At 46.4% G+C, this 17,426-nt stretch overlaps 1 protein-coding gene across 3 annotated transcripts in view; it reads right to left on the bottom strand.

Moving 5' to 3' along the window:
• The window catches only part of MPHOSPH9 (M-phase phosphoprotein 9), a 493,866-nt gene that overhangs the window by 332,220 nt on the left and 144,220 nt on the right, over positions 1-17,426 (bottom strand). For all 3 annotated transcript variants that reach the window (XM_085635805.1, XM_085635804.1, XM_085635806.1), the window contains exon 5: positions 11,870-12,396. In XM_085635805.1, coding sequence (XP_085491931.1) covers positions 11,870-12,396 — 527 coding nt within the window. The remainder of the gene's footprint in view (positions 1-11,869; positions 12,397-17,426) is intronic.

The following is a 17,426-nucleotide window of genomic DNA, read 5'->3' as shown; positions in this document are numbered from 1 at the left end:
TTTGCTAGATTTCCCTAAGTGCCGGCTACGCTAGGGCCCAAAATCGACAGGTGGGCATATTGCTAAAAACAAATCCGTGCCTAGTCTGCTTTCTGCCGCCCTGGGGGGGATATCGGGGGGTGGGGTTGCCCTGATATGCCCCCAAGGGGGGCAGAAACACTGTGGCTATTTGTTTAGTGGGTGAGGGCATGGGCATTCACGTTTTGGGCAGCCCAACTCTAATTCAAACTTGCCCCAAAAAAAACCCTGGCGTCTACTGGGCTTTTTGCCCCCCCCCGGTGGGCAGACTGGCGACTTTTGCCCCCATCTGCCGCCCAGGGGGGGCAGGAAGGCTGTGATTTTTGCAGGGGAGGGGGTGGGGGCATGGGCATGCCTGTTTTGGGCAGCCCCCACCCTAATTCAAATTTGCCCCAAAAAAATCCCTGGCGACTAGAGGGCTTTTTGCCCCCCCCGGCGTGGCAGATTGGGGGCTAATGCCCCTATCTGCCCCCCCCAGGGGGGGCAGAAAGCCTACTAGACACCAGGGAGTTTTTAGAGCAAATTTTAATTAGGGTGGGGGGGTTGCATAAAATGGCCATGCCAATGCCCCCACCCTAATAAAAATTGGCCCCAAAAATCCCTGGCATCTAGTTGGGTTTTTGCCCCCCGGAGGGGCAGATTGGTGGCTACTGCCCCATCTTCTCCCCGGGGGGGGACAGGAAGGCTGCAAGTTTTGCGGGGGAGGGGGTGGGGGCATGGACATGCCTGTTTTGGACAGCCCCCACCCTAATTCAAATTTGCCCCAAAAAAATCCCTGATGACTAGTGGGCTTTTTGCCCTCCCCCCCCCCATCGGGGCAGATTGGGGGCTAATGCCCTCATCTGCCCCCCAGGGGAGGCTAAAAGTCCACTAGACGCCAGGGAGTTTTTTGGGTACATTTTAATTAGGGTGGGGGCTGCCCAAAACGGGCATGCCAATGCCCTTACCCTTATTAAAATTTGCCCAAAAAATCCCTGGTGTCTACTGGGCTTTTCGTCCCTGGGGGGCATATTGGGGGCTAATGCCCCCATCTGCCCCCCGGGGGGGCAGGAAGGCTGTCATTTTTGCGGGGTGGGGGCATGGGCATGCTTGTTTTGGGCAGCCCCCACCCTAATTCAAATTTGCCTAAAAAAAATCCCCGACCCCAAAATATTTTTTTTTAAAAAGGTGCAAAAACAAAATCCCTGGCGTCAAGTGGGCTTTCTGCCCCCCGGGGGGGGGGGGGGGGGCAGATTGGGGGCTTCTGCCCCATCTGGCCCCCAGGGGGGGCAGAAAGACTAATTTTTTGGCCAGGGGTGGGGGCATCGGCATGCCCGTTTGGGCAGCTCCCACCCCTAATTAATACCCCATAAGACAATCCCTGGTGTCTAGTGGGCTTTCTACCCCCCCCGGGGGCAGATTGGGGGCTACTGCCCCCATCTACCCCCCCCGGGGGGCAGAAAGGCTGTAATGGTGGTGGGAGCATTGGCGTGCCCGTTTCGGGCAGCCCCCATCCCCCCCAAAAAATGGGGCAAAAACAAAATCCCTGGCGTTTAGTGGGCTTTCTGCCCCCTCGGGGGGGCAGATTTGGGGCAACTGCCCCATCTGTCTCCCAGGGGGGGCAGAAAGACCAATTTTGTGCCGGGGGGGGGGGGGGGGGGAGGCAATCGGCATGCTAGTTTTGGGCAGCCCCCACCCCTAATGAATAAATTATTATAAAATCCCTGATGTCTAGGGGGCAGAAAGACTAATGGTGCCCGAAGAATGTATGGGGGGAGCAAAGGCCCTTGCCCAAGGGGCCGCTCCCTCCTCCCTGGTGCCTAGTGGGTGGATCCCTGCTTGGGGATCGCCCTCCTGGGGCGATCCTCAAGCAGGGATTCACTAGGGAGGGGTACCATTGGAAAGGGGAGATTCTCCCACTTCCAACGATACCTCTCCTGAGTTTTTACGTGCTCAGGGGGCTGAGATAGCCCCCTGAGCACGTAGAAACTGAAACTGAAATGAGCCTCTTGGCTCATTTCAGTTTCGGTTTCACTGAAATGACGTCAGCGCGACGTGAGTGCTGATCGTCATTTCAGGGAAACCGGGAAGGTGGGCAGGGCCTCGGAAGCTCCTGAGGCTGTTTTAGCTTAAAGGGAATCCCTCTCGTGCCCGCAACAGAGGGATTTCCCATGCGATGTTTCATGACGAGCTGAACTCGTCATGAGCACAAGACCACTGTGTGCCAAGACGAGTCCAGCTCGTCATGAGCATCGTAGGGGTAAAGTCTGAAGCAGTACGGCTGGTCTGATTTGTTCATCGCACAGGGAACTGGGGAACTGTGTTACCGCTCTGAGCGCTTCAGAGAACTCCAACATGGCGGCCAGCAGCGAATCGGGTGGCACTGTAGTGAGCGCACTAGCATACCACCTGCGCGTAGAAGAAAAGGCGGGGCCATCCCGCGGGTCAGCGGGCTACATGCAGGAGGAATTAGAAGGAGAGGAAAAAGCCTGTTACAGGACAGAGACCAAGAGGAATCCAGGATGTTCGCAACACACGAGTAAAAGCAGAATCCAGTTCCCGAGGCGACCAGCACAGAAGTGGGAAACCCACCGTCTTCCCCACTCAGCACCACGGGTTCCCAGAGCAGAGAGGTTGTCTGTTTCCAGTCTGCCACGTCCCAGCAGGGCCGTGGCTGCAGGCAAGTTTTTTTTTGAACTTCATACTGTTTCACAGGTGGCGGGCAGGGATCAGTCATAGGCAGTAGTGTAAAAGGCCATAACAGATGTTAACTACTCACGAGTGTGGTGGAGGGGACACAAAGATAATAGAGCACATACGTGATCACAGGCAACCCACTCGCGGCGTCCCCTCTTTTGCTTCTTTCGAGGATTACCCTCCTGGGAGGCTGTGTGACCATTGTAACTTCCGTAACAGGTAAAGAACAGGAAAGACGAAAGACGAACCCTTTTGTTTTTTGTGAGGACAGACTAACCTCCAAGAAGGACTGGGAAGACTATAAAAGACTTGTGTCCTCTATTTTCTTTTGTTGTTTTTTTATTTATGTCCCTACTGTTCCTAACTTTAGAATAAAACAAAGAAAGGAAGCATTAGACAGTATCCTGGCTCCTTTCATGCTGCCTTCCTTCCACTGACATCCCTGACAGAAGGGGTATACAACACAAACTTACAGTGGTGTCAGAAGTGGGATCTCGCGTCTAGTCCAAACGACACAACTCATCACGATGGAGGCTATGATAGTCCAGCTTGCCGAAGGACATCGACATCTGCAATTCATAATGGAACAACAGGCAAAAACCGCACAAGAGGAAAGAAAAGCTTTCCAAACGGCCCTAAAGGAACAGGCATCCATACTTACCGGCAACCAGCAGATTCAAGATACTGCCATTCACCGCCTCACGGATGCCATTTCCAGCGCCCGTGTTCACCCAAACGTACCGGGTTCGGTCTTGCAGAACTATCAAGAAAGGGGACGACAGATTTTTTCTTTGTAAATTTTAAGAGGGTAGCCTCTACTGTCGCTTGCCCCCAGAGAGATGGGCCCAATACATTGCTCCCCTTTTATCCGGAGAATTACAAGCCGCTTATCAGGCTACCAACCCTGATGTTTGCCCGCCCTATCATGAGATAAAGAGAGCCATATTGGAACGACTGGGATGTGATGCAGAACATTACAGCACTAGGTTCCACAAGGAAAGATGGGTCACAGGGGACAGCCCAATGGCCTTATATTTTCGAAAAAGGGACCTTGGGAATCGGTGGCTACAACCCACCACATCCTCTGTAGAGGAGGTTACTGAAAAAATATATTTAGAGCAATATTTATAGGCATTGCCCTGTAACACCCGTTACTGGGTAAGACAACTTCGAAATCTCACAATACAATCAGCAATAGACCTTGCTTGTGCCTACCATCCCTCACCGGAGTTTCATACAGTGTTACCCAAAAACACTGCAGCAGCAACACGGCAAATGGTTTACAGATCACTACCACAGGGTGAAGAAGTGTGGCAAGACCTGAAGCCGAAAGCCCAATGCAACACACAGGTCCCCAGTGCTTTTGTTGTGTTGAGTGGGGTCATATATCCAGAACTGTCCCCACAAAATGGACGCTAACGAACCAATGGAAGTAGATTACTACAAGGGAAGAGTGTTGATGGACAGGTGGCAGTAGGGACCGCTATAAGAAGATGTCTACCTTAATGAGAGAACAGTCAAAGCTCTATTGGACAGTGGATGCCGCCATTAGGTAATTTGTCAGGAACTGGTACCAAAAACCCTGATAAAAAGTGGCGAACCGATATCAGTGTCCTGTGTCCATGGTGACGTAAAGACTTACCCTGTGGCAGAAGTACTTTTGACTATAGATGGGGAGTCCTAACTGCGTAAAGTAGGAGTTTTTCCCTATTTGACAGAAAAGGTGATTCTCAAGTACCGAATTGCCCCATTTTGCTGACTATTTAACGGATGTAACAAAAGAGGATAATGTGGTAGGCTGGTTAAAAGAGGCTGCTTTCTCTACAATAGAGATAGAAAACCCTGCAGTGAAAGCCCCTAAAACCCAAAGGGAGAAAATAAAGGCACGAATGGACTATCAAAATACTGTCCAATCCCCTACCGCTTGTGTTCTCTCCTCCTCTGATGCGGAAACAACACCCATTCGAAGTTTTCGGGCGGCGCAGGGAAAAGACAGCACTCTGACATATGCTTGGGAGAGAGCACAGGAGAAAAACCCTAAACAGGTAGGCCCCTATTTTTCTGTCAAAAGAGGCTTACTATATAGGGTCTGTCAGTGTGTAAACCAATCCTCTGAACAATTGTTGGTACCAATAGCCTTGAAAGAGCAAGTCATGCGTCTTACCCATAATAAAAATGGGAGGACCACCATTATGGACAGGAATATACCCTTAAATATATATTGCAACGTTTTTATTGGCCTGGCATTTATCATGAAGTGGCTAAGTTCTGTTCCTCGTGCCCCAGGTGTCAATTAATCAATCCACCCCACACCCGAAAGCCCCTTTAAGACCCTTCCCTATCATTGACATTCCGTTTAAGAGGCTGGGAATGGATTTAGTTGGCCCTCTAACACCGTCTGCTAGGGGTTATCAGTATATCTTAGTGATTGTTGATTACGCCACTCGCTATCCTGAAGCCATAGCCTTCAGAAGTATAACATCTTCCTCTGTGGCCCAGGCAAGGATAACTTTTTTCCAGGGTGGGTTTCACATGTGAAATTCTGACAGACCAGGGCACACCCTTTGTCTCCAGACTAATAAGACAGGTATGCCCCCTTCTAGGAATTCAAGAAATACGAACCGCCGTATACCACCCCCAGATGGATGGACTGGTGGAATGGTATAACAGAAAGATTAAAACTATACTGTGGAAGCTCGTAAATGATACTGAGAACAATTGGGACCAAAAGCATCCCCTAGTGTTATTTGCCATCCGATCCCATGAGCAGAAGTCTACGGCTTTATCTCCATTTGAATTCTTATTTGGGAGGAAACCCCGCTCCCTACTTGATCTGGCTTTTTAACAGTGGGTAGAGGAGGAAGATGAAGGGAAACCCCTACTAGCGCCTTGAGACCCTTACGGGTGAGTAGTCGCGCTTAACAAACACCTGATTGATTGATTGACCTACAGTACATTGCTTAAAGAAATATTGTCCTCCCTGTGGGAAACGGTACATAGGAATATGGAAAGGGCACAGGAAAAGCAGTAGAAGGAATACAATAGGTGGACAAGATTGAGAGAATTTGTTGTAGGTGAGAAGGTACTCATTCTCCTACCCACTACTGAAAAGAAACTTTAAGCCACCTGGCAGGGTCCTTATCAAGTCCTGGCCAAAATAACCCCCGTCACTTATAAGGTGGCCGTATCCAACAAAGCCAAAAAGGGACAAATTTACCATATATATCTGCTGAAGAAATGGGAAGAACCCCAAGCAGAGAAAGACCACAGGGGAAACAATAAGGACTATAACCCTCACAAACGATACCGAAACCCCCCTAAGATGTTTGAGGAGACCTCCCTAGAAGATATCAACACCTGTAAGTTGTTAACCCTAAAACAACAGTTGGTAGCGCTATTGAAGAAATACCCGAAAGTTGTATCCAAGTCCCCAGGATGTATTACACTTGGTGAACTTGATATTGTAACAGACGAGAGAAAATTTGTCAGGTTAAAACCCTACAGAGTACCTGCTGCCAGGAGGCTGAAGTCGAGGACATGCTTAGGGCAGACATTATTGAACCTTTCCAAAGTGCCTGGAATTCCCCTGTAGTTCTCATACCTAAACCTGACGGAAGTCTTCGTTTTTGTATTGATTTTAGACAACTAAACGCCATTTCCAAATTCGATTCTTATCCTATGCCCAGGGTATACGAGTTAATAGAAAAAGTAGGAAGGGAACGCATTATGTCCACTTTAGACCTTACTAAAGGGTATTGGCAAATCCAACTTACACCAGCCGCCCGAGAAAAAAAACTGCAGTCTCCACGTCATTAGGGTTATATCATATCAAGGTCCTTCCATTTGGCCTTCATGGTGCCCCTGCCACCTTTCAAAGACTGATGGATGTGGTCTTAAGGGCCAACCAACAGTACGCCGCTGCCTACGTAGACGACATTGTATTTATCAGCCCTGATTGGGAGACCCATTTAGGTCACCTGGAAAAAATCTTATCCACTCTCACGCAAGCAGGCCTAACCTTAAATCCAAAGAAAACCACTTCCGCCACGGACCACAAACTATCTGGGGTTCTCTATTACTCAGGGTCATATTAATCCCCAAGTGAACAAAGTTAAGACTATATGAAACATCCCACAGCCCTTCTCAAAGAAAGAAATACTATAATTCCTGGGTCTTGTTGGGTACTATCGCCGGTTAATTCCCTGTTTCTCTGAACTGGCATGCCCTCTCACTGACTTGCTAACTAGTCACCATACCAATAGTAAAGTGAAGTGGTACAAAGACTTAATCGCAGCTTCACTAGGCTGAAAGATGCTTTATGTCACAATCCCGTACTCCATTGTCTGGATTTTGCAAAAACCTTTGTTCTTCAAACCGATGCATCTGCACACGGACTGGGTGCGGTATTGTCACAACCTGACCATCAGGGGCAGTTGAAACCCATTTTGTACCTTAGCCGGAAACTATTCCCTAGAGAACAAAAGTACGCTACCATCGAAAAAGAATGTTTAGCAATCAAGTGGGCTGTTGAGGCTCTACAATACTACCTACTTTGTCAGTCCTTCATTATTTTAACTGACCATGCCCCCTTTACCTGGTTAGCAACCAACAAGACCACTAATCCTCGAATATTATGTTGGCTCCTAGCCCTCCAATCTTTTTGCTTCCAGACCTATCATGTTCCCGGGAAGCCTCAAGGGAATGTCGACTTCTTATCCCGATGTCCAGTATCCGTTTGGCCCGAACGTCCATACCTAACGGGGGAGCAGTGCGACACCGCACTTTCCACTCCTAAGAACTCCAACATGGTGGCCAGCAGCGGACCGGCGGCACTGTAGTGAGCGCACCAGCATACCAGCAGCACGTAGAAGAAAAGGTGGGGCCGTCCCACGGGTCGGTGGTCTACACGCCGGAGGAATCAGTAGGAGAAGACAACACCAGTTACGGGACAGAGACAGAGAGGAATCCAGGAAGTTTGCGACGCACAGGTAAAGGCAGAATCCAAGTTCCCGAGGCGACCAGCACTCAGCATCACGGGTTCCCAGAGCAGAGAGGCTGTCTGTTTCCAGTCTGCCACGTCCCAGCAGGGCCGTGGCTGCAGGCAAGTTCCTTTTTTGAACTTTGTATCGTTTCACAGGTGGTGGCAGGGACCAGTCATAGGCAGTAGTGTAAAAGGCCACTACAGATGTTAACTACTCACGAGTGTGGTGGAGGAGACACAAAGATAATACAGCACACATGTGATCACAGGCACCCCACTCACAACGTCCCCTCTTTTGTTTCTTTCGAGGACTATCCTCCTGGGAGTCGGTGTGTGACCATTGAAACGTCCGTAACAGGAAGAGAACAGGGAAGCCGGAAGACAAACCCTTTTGTTTTTTGTGAGGACAGACTGACCTCCAAGAAGGACTGGGAAGACTATAAAAGACTTGTGTCCTCTATTTTCTTTTGTTGTTGTTTTATTTTTATTTAGGTCTCTACTGTTCCTGACTTTATAATAAAAAAAAGAAAGGAAGCATTAGACGGTATCCTGGCTCCTTTTGTGTCACCTTCCTTCCTCTGACATCTCTGATCGAAGGGGTATCCAACACAAACTTACAGGAGCATCAGAAGGCTGGAACCTTAAAAGTAACACTGCATTTTTACCCCAACATCTGAGCAATGTGGTAAAGAGACAATTGAACTTATGTCCCATACTCAAACGTACCCATCTGCTGCCTTTGCACCTCTGCCCCAAGTGCATTTTCTTTCTGGTCCCATATCGCCCAATGTTGCTACAAGCGTTGCCTCCATTGTTATTTTATGTGAATTTGGTTTCTTGAGTTATATCTATCCCATTAGGGCCCCTTGTTGATTACTTGATAGTTCCTCGTTCTTGTTCCTGTAACTACTGCCAACATCAACAAGGAATAAGTTCTCATATGGACCCATGTATCATAATGGTGCCGGATAACACGCTGCAGAGATTAGCCCAGCGGAGATAAACTCACTAGGGCAGACCAAACAGGACTATTTCCTGAGACAAGTTAGAACAAAAAGATGCCTTTTAAATATCGGTCACGTATTTTCTATAACCAGGGCGTTTCCTTTTCCTTCCTTTCCCACATACATTTGCCAAACTTTGTCTAAACTGAAAGCTGGCTGTATTATGTTATACTGTGTCCCAGATTTTGTGATATTATCCATGTTTTACATGTAGTGTACATTCATTTGTATATTTAAAAATTTCCAGTGATTCATGTTCTCACTGAGATCCTCCCACAAATGCTCCGATATGTTGGATGCAAGAAAAATGACTGGTTAATTTAACAAAAAGCTCCTCCTACTATACCCGAGACAGGGTAAAACAGGAGAATACAGGGCAAAGTGTAAGAGATCAATCATGCAAACACATTGAGCAGAACGACTTGACAGTAAGGCATTGGATTTGGAGTCAGACTCCGAGCCAAAGCAGTACTGTTTTGGGAGCGTCTGAGTGGTTCTCCAGGTGAGTTTTTCCACAAATCCAAGACAGGGACGATTAATATGAGGGCAACGCTATCTGCTTTACTACTAGCAGGACGAACATCAGGTTCACGACAAGGAGTCTATTTGCTTTTTGATAACCAGCGGAAATGCAGAATACTACATATAAAGCAATGGCCAGGGCAGTTCAAGCCATGATTTATAAATAACTATTTTGATATAAGTTTGTCTTTAGTCTTATCGAGATATCCCCAGATACTCAACATTAAAAGGTATGACGGAACGTTTCTCCTGGTTAGATCAGATTCAAAAAGACTGACAGAAACACAATTGTATGAATTAGTAACTGGTTTGAACTATGCAAGTCCTTTCCCACTGACTACTCAGAATATTGAAATCTCTAGAAGCTCTTTATGAACTGAGATTAGTTATGAACTGGATAGACTTCAATTTGGCTCCTCGAAAGATGACATCCAGGCAAAAGTCTTATTCTCTCATTTCATCTCAATAAGGAGGCAGTCAGTATATTAAAAACTGGCTATCTTGTACAAAGTTAGTATGATTCTACTGCCAAGAGGTACCTGGCTTATTCACCTGGCACACTTCCTCTGTCTCATCTCATTCTTTTGAATTCTCGTTGGGCCAGTCATCAGTTTTAATGTTAATTTGTACTACTCAGTGGCTATTTAAACACTGGATTATATTGCAAATAGCTTTTTAAAGGCTTAATCTTGCTATTACCACTGGCACAGGAGAAACAAGAATAAAAGGACAGGTAAAGAGTGCTACTCCTTGGTAAAAAAAAAAAATACATAAGTTAAAAAAACTTCAGCTCTGTTGAGAGATGTTTGCACAACAGACTGAAAGGATTATGTTCCTGACACTGCTGTGCATTCTGGACAGAGGTTTATCTGGATTTCTTAAAGGTAAGGTGCACATTCATTCAAGTAAGGGGTGAGGCATAAATACATCATTACTGCTTTGCTTTTCTTTGTTCAGGAGATATCACAGGGGGCTTTCAGTCAAAAGTACAGTATATTGTCAACATTTAATTCTAACGAGTTTTACTTTTAAAAAGCAAGAAACTGTTACCTGCAATAGGTATTTATTAATGAGAATTTTCCAAAAACATAATTAAAACTACTGAAATCTATTCCACGGTCATGCACATGGGCTGAGATACTCTACCATCAATCATTATCAAAGAAGATCCCAGAGTCTAGAGATGAGCAAAACAGCCACTTTCTTTGGGCCTCGTACAACCACTCCTGCTTCTTTGTTAAAAGGGGGAGGGGAGGGGGGGGGGGGCGCAGCCTGTGGACCACGAGTACTGCAAGAAGACTTGTGCAGGACCTTAGACAAATGATGCAACAGCTGGTACAATCACTGGAACCTGTACCACAGCACACTTCAACCTCATAGCGCAAGTCCTCACCATGAGCTCCAGCCTTGTACAATATGAAGTGAACCAGGAGAGGGATGTGCCTCAGGCTGTGGTTCTGCTGGTGAGAGTGGGGTATCCTATTTTTTTGTGGGTGCCAAGTTCTCAGTTCCTCATGCTGGAGAAACCCTTGGTCACCGTGGTGGGGTTAGGGTTTATAAGCGCAAGTCCAGCCGGAAGGAGAAGCACAGCAACCTACAACAGAGGGCACAGCATGAACAGATGGGTCTGTGTGATAGTGGCTCAGGTGACATAGCAAGGCTGTCGAACATTTGAGGAAAGCAAAGTATGTTTTTTTTTTACAGCAACAGATTGTAGTGTGGAAACACAGATTACACAAACAAGTCTACAAGAAATGTAGAAAGTGTTTCTCAGATTTAGGGAATCAGCCTACCTGTGGAGTTCTGCAATGATCAAGATAATCCACGGAGGTAAAACTCTTCTTTTCACCAAACCTGAGATGATCAAAACGGATCTGGACAACATAGTGGACAGTGCTTAGATAGTCTGGTATTTAGTCTACTACCGGACTTTTTGTTAATAAGTGAATTAAAAAAACAGGAAACTTACAAGGTGAACAATTATTTGTTGTGTAGCTTCCAATACTGGAGGGATTGTCCAAGCATGCTTGTGTGCATTGTCTATGTAGCCTGGGGTTCACCAGGTTTTAAAATAAGACTACCTGTTCTGATGTGGCTTAGCAGTGTTGCTGAGGATCTTTCCACTCCAACATTCACTTGAGATGATAATAGTCAAGGCTGTTCTGTCCTAACATTTACAAATTAGCCAGTCCCACAAGAAGAATCAGACATTTTCAAGTGGGAGAAGCCCATCCTTGTCCGATCAACCATTAAAAATGATTCCACTGGATGATATGTACCTGTAAATCCACAATCAGAGTTTCAACCAGTGCTTAATTTGAGCCAGTCGGGGGGGGACCGGAACTTATTTTTCCATATAATACATTTACTCTTAGCAAAAGAGGGAAAAATAAACAGATCGGAAAGACTGAGGAAGAGAAAGACGGAAAATCCGTTACACAGGGAGAAAGCAGGAACCTGTAAGGGAATGTCTCGTACTGGATTAAAGAGGCATGAGGTGGAGGTAAGACTTCCAGCCATGTTATTAGTCATGCTGACATTTAATTGCATCGGACGTTTAACTGCATCAGTCTCTTGCTTCTGCAATAAATTAAGCACCGCTTTCAGCACATCGAAAACAGAAGCAGTTGGTTAGCTAATTGTAAATATGAAAAGCCTTTCTACTCACCCATTGGATTTTTCGCTTTCACTGGCCTTATGCATTTCAGAGGTAACAGAGCAAGTCAACCCTTGGGCAAACTGTTTGCCATTGCCCGGCTGATCAGGCTTTGAAGCCAGGCTCTCTTTTTCCGTAGATTGCAGGTTTTCATTTCTATCAAATGTTAATCTGAAACCAACGTCTCCAAGCTCCTTAGAAGTGGTGGCTTCACTTCCCACCAACTGCCTGCCATTCTGTTCACATTTATCGCCCACAGGATTAGGCTGGGATAAGGATATTGTGCCATAACCACTGGTTGCTGAAATACTGTCATCGAGGCTCTCCTGAATTTTCAGACCCATTCCAGATTCACCAGAGCTGCTACATTGATTGGGAATTGCTTTGGTTCCTTCAAAGGCTCCAGAAGACTGTCCAGCACGAATTCCCCACAAATTCCAATTGTTGGCAAGTTTGGCTGAGGGATCTCCTGCACAAGGCTTCCAGGCATTACTACTGCTCTGCAACTTCACTAAATGTTTTATCTCATCCTGTATCAGCTGAAAATGAACAGAGAACAAATGTGTAAAAGGTAAACCACGTGAAAGCAAATTCCATGAATCAATATGCAACAACAACACACAGCACTAAGATATTTAAGAATGAAAATTTGTTTATCCCATTGAAAAATTTGATAGGCCGATGCAGCGCTTGTGCATCTAATTCGGCACTGATGAGAGGTTGTCAGTATGTAGCTTGTCATACTTGAAATGTACGTCTGATATAATGGGGTGACCAAGCGCCCCTCAGAACCTGGGTATGAATTTTTAGAGATAATGTTGGTTCTGTCGGGATAGGAATTGCTTTCTCAGTAATTGAATACAGAACAATACATACAAAAAATATATACAACTTATTCCAATAATTGTAGCAATCACAATTGGTAGAGAAAAGAAACAAGGGACACACAAATCCTGAATCAATCATGGGATATATTGCAAGAAAAACAAAATCTTTTGATGTTGTTTTCTTACATTTTGCAGTGTATAGGTGACACTATAAGGCTGTCCCAAATACAAAAGTGACAAAACGGTGCAAGTGCTGTGGTGACAAGATGCAAAATGTGCTGTGTGTAGAACAATTATATACAGTGATGTATTGTTGGTTAAAAATAGTCATTTCAATAACATCAATCCCTAGGTACATGAATCTCAGTAACACTTTTAGTTTGATTTTCCTTCTTTCGTGGAGCTTAGTGTGTAGGGATAAGATTGTCACTGGTGCGTCGACGTTTCAACCATAATATAAGCGCAGATTCCGCATCGGGACATGTCTTCTTCAGGACTGGAAGAACGGAATTAGACAGCCTGGCGTAACAGGTATATATGATATGGTAGGAAGCGATTCACCATCCAATTAAAATCTTGCGTGATAAAAAGTTTGAGAGCCCAGGTCAGAGGAGTCTCAAAAGGAAGGTTAAATTCGGACAGGATCGCCCGGACCGCAGTCTAGAATCTAATGGATGGGAATCCATTTCCTCACAAGATCGCAACTGGATGGTGGATCTTTATCCCTCCCATTCAGAATCTTCCAGAGGGCAACCACGTTACCTACAAGATCGCAACCGGATGGTCGATCTTTAACCTTCCTTTTGAGACTCCTCTGACCTGGGCTCTCAAACTTTCTATCACACAAGATTTGAATTGGATGGTCAATCGCTTCCTACCATATCATATATACCATATATACCTGTTACTCCAGGCTGTCCAATTCTGTTCTTCTAGTCCTTAAGAAGACCCGTCCCGACGCACAATCTGCGCTTATATTAGGGTCGAAAAGTCGACACAACAGTGACAATCTTATCCCTACACTCTCAGCTCCACGAAAGAAGGAAAATCAAACTAAAAGTGTTACTGAGATTCATGTGCCTAGGGACTGATGTTATTTAAATGACTATTTTTAACCAACAATACATCAATGTATACAATTGTTCTACACCCAGCACTTTTTGCACCTTGTCACCACAGCACTCACGCAGTTTTGCCACTTTTGTATTTGGGACAGCCTTATAGTGTCACCTATACACTGCAAAATATAAAACAAAAAAAAAACAAAAAAAAAGTTTTTTTTTCTCCTTGCAATATATCCCATGATTGATTCAGGATTTGTGTGTTCCTTGTTTCTTTTCCCTACCAGTTATGATTGCTACAATTATTGAAATAAGTTGTATTTACTTGGAATGTAGTCAAATTAATTGTGATTGTTAGCTTTAAGGAGTGCAAACAATGTTTACAAATATACAACACAGATCTAGCAAAACAGAACTGATAGGACTGGTCACTAATCCGATTTTAAGGTTTCACAAAATAATTCCTGCCCTTCAATAAATGTACCGTAAACACATCACCAGACAATTAGTAACTGAATGCAATAATGTGCTTACAAATGTACTTTATAATAATATTACAAATCGCAGAAGAGTTCTGTGACTATACAGAGACATACAGCCATAGGCTGAAGGACTTATTAAGGACAAAGAATTAGGAGAGCACTTGCAATATTCTATTAAACATAAAGTTGGGCTGTATTATTCCATATGGTAAGTGGGTGTTCCACACCTTCTCTCCCTCAAAAAAGATAAACAGTTGCCCCAAGTAAAACATGAATTGTTCATTTCCAGGTTGTAGTTTCCAATATAGAAATTATTGTAAAAATCTGGAATGAAAAGCAAAAATCTGAGAAGTGTACACTCCTCATTTTTCATTATATTCCGCCGTTGTTTCTTATGAAGACATCCCAAAGGCCTTTACATTTCCTGGTCAGCTGTGGTTTGGGTATGGTTAGAGGAAACAGGAGAATGCAACACCAAAAATTGCAAGATGGCCCCATTCTCGGGATAATGCACAAACATGTACGGCTTAGCTGTGACACCCGCTATTCCTGCCTGCTGTGGCCCACCTTTGAGAGAGATATCAGTAGAGGCAGTATGCAGTAGCAGGGACAGAGAGCCATGAGCTTGTAAACACTGCACGTCCTCTGAGGGAGACGTGGAGCTTCTGCCGACAGTTGTGGTAGGACAGCCTCATTCCATGGGTAAGGGTGCCATGTAAGGTGAAGCTGAAATCCACCACCCACACAAAGACAAGAATACACTTGTAATTATTTGTCGTAAGCTAACAGTGATGTCACTTTCTTAAACAATTCCATTCTGATGTCAAAAAGTCCCTGTAATAACAAATCAAGATTATACAAATATAAATGGCTCCCACGTATTAAAAAATTAAGATGACTATTAATATAAGATCCTATCAAATGTCTTAAAGTCGACAAATCACAATGTGGTAGACCAAAATGAACATATCATTTCACAAATCCAGGGTATCCTAAATCACAAGCAGAAATACAATTCTTGGCTCTGGCAAAAATGTTGAGAACTCTGAAAGAACCAGCTATAGGATCAAAAAGTAATGAAAATATGCAAACCAGAATCAACCTATAGGAAAGTGCCCCTTTTTAGGTCTCGCGCCTAGCGTTGTAGTGCACAGCACTGCTCTCGCAGCACGAGACGTCTTGTAAGGGGGTTCTGGAAGCTGACCACACGCTCGTGCGTGTGGTTTTGTCAGCTGCTATTGGCTTTAGCGTGCGTCTTTGTGAAAAAGGCGGCACGCCATTGGTGAAAGGTGTATTAATGTCCCAGCTTCTTTGGAAATGTAACCGCCCATTTCCCGGCGGTGTCGGTTACGCGCAGCAGACATGTGTTTCTAATTTGCGCGTTCTCTTTGCTGCTGTGCTCCCTTGCTCCTCCACTTCACCGCTGCTGGCCTGGATTCTGCTGACGTCATTGTCGTGCCGCGCAGAGATTGGTCTCCGCCTTCAGGGATTCCCGCCTCGTCATTGCCGTGCCGCGCTGGGATTGGTCCCAGCCTCGAGGGCTTCCCCGCGCTCGTTCCAGGAAGCAGAGCTGCGTCGGAGGACGGGGAGCGTCCCTAAGATGAAATCGCCCGGACTGCTGAGCCCCCGCCGCATTGCACTAAGGGAACCGGAGCTGCTTTTTTTTCGAATATTGCACTTCCCATTTCAGCGACTATGAGTGACACTTTCTCGCGAGCAAAAATCATGCAATAAAGACGAGGGAAACTTCTTGACATCAGAAATTACAGCCATTTGAGCAACAAGAAACTCCAAGAAGTTCCTGAAAATGCTGCAGAGCACCAGAAATGGAAGGGCGCTAACCCTAGTGCTCCCTCCTGACAGATGAGAGAGAGCCCTCCTTGCAAAAGAAAACACCACCATGACCACGGGCACCGGCGCACCGCAAGTCACACCAGATCAAATGTGTGAGTTACTCAGTGACTCACACATTTTGATCTGGTGGGACAGTGCGTGCAGCTCTGTGTGACAAACAACAAGAGACACCACCGCGCAGCGACACAAAAGGTTTACCCGGGTGCGGCCTGCCGACGACAGTACAACACACACGACACAGTGAGTCTCAGACTGGCAGCACTGAGCAACGTGACTGTGAGCAGGCTGCCTCTCAGACACAGAATCTGTCACGTGACGAGCGTTAGAAGTACTTACGTTTCTTAGATAGTAAGTTACTGAGCGTGTTGAGTTGTGAGTTCAACTTGTTCTCTCTCTGGCTGCTAGCCACGGGGGAGAGCCCAGGACTGAGCCGCACGGCGGGGGTGACTGATATGCGCCTCGGCCACCTGCCTCTCGTCGGACGCCGGCCGGCGCCGCACGACATGTCCGCAGCAGTTTGCATACTGCAGCGCCAGTCTCCCCGCACACGCTGCGCAGCTGCGCGTCCGTTGTTGCAGCCACAAGCCTCTTGATGCGGCTCTACCATCATGGTGAGACTCTGCGACACAGAGTCCCGCCACCGGCCGCTTATAACTCTGGAGCCTCACTTCCTGCTTCATGTTAACCAGCCAGGATGTGCGGTAATGGGCGCCAGAGGCGCCGCACTCACTGCCAGCCAGTTAACGCACCACTTGTCACAACTAGGGCAGGCTCTGAGGACTCCCGGTAATTTATTCCGGCAGCAGGGTGAGTCTCCTGACATGTGATGACTCACTCTGTCATGTGGTCAGGGTCAGGCAGGAATCGAGCCAGCACTCTGCAGAACTGCACAGTTTTGCAACATTGTAGCTCCTATTAAGCAGCAAGCGTCACAATAAAGCATATTATTTGGGCACGCTGCACGGGCTCCGCCAGAGCAGCATCCGATGTAAATTACTGTCTCCTTAGTCTGCGGGGAGCGAGAGCAGACTTGTGCAGCCCCCGCGCACACAGGTCAAGCGCGCACTAGCAGCACCCTGGCTTTAATTTAGCCAACTTTCAGCGCGTCAGCAGAGAGTGGGCACATGCGTGACAATACATTTCAGTGCGGTGATGCGGAACACCACACTGAAATGCGTTAGCGTCACGCCTGATGCGTGACACTTGGCAGGACTGGAGGCAAGGTCAGCGTTTGGGAGCTCCCACGCCTATAGTTTGAGAGCCATGCTGCCCAGTACAAACAATGATGTGGGAGCCCTGCTTCCGTTGGGAGCCGCTGCTGCATCGGGTTCACTCGCAGGCATTG

This window comes from Triturus cristatus, chromosome 11 (genome assembly GCF_964204655.1).
Source record: "Triturus cristatus chromosome 11, aTriCri1.1, whole genome shotgun sequence".
NCBI classification, from domain to species: Eukaryota; Metazoa; Chordata; class Amphibia; order Caudata; family Salamandridae; genus Triturus; species Triturus cristatus.
The sequence above is the reverse complement of the archived record's forward strand: the minus strand, read 5'-3'. Positions and strand labels throughout refer to the sequence as shown.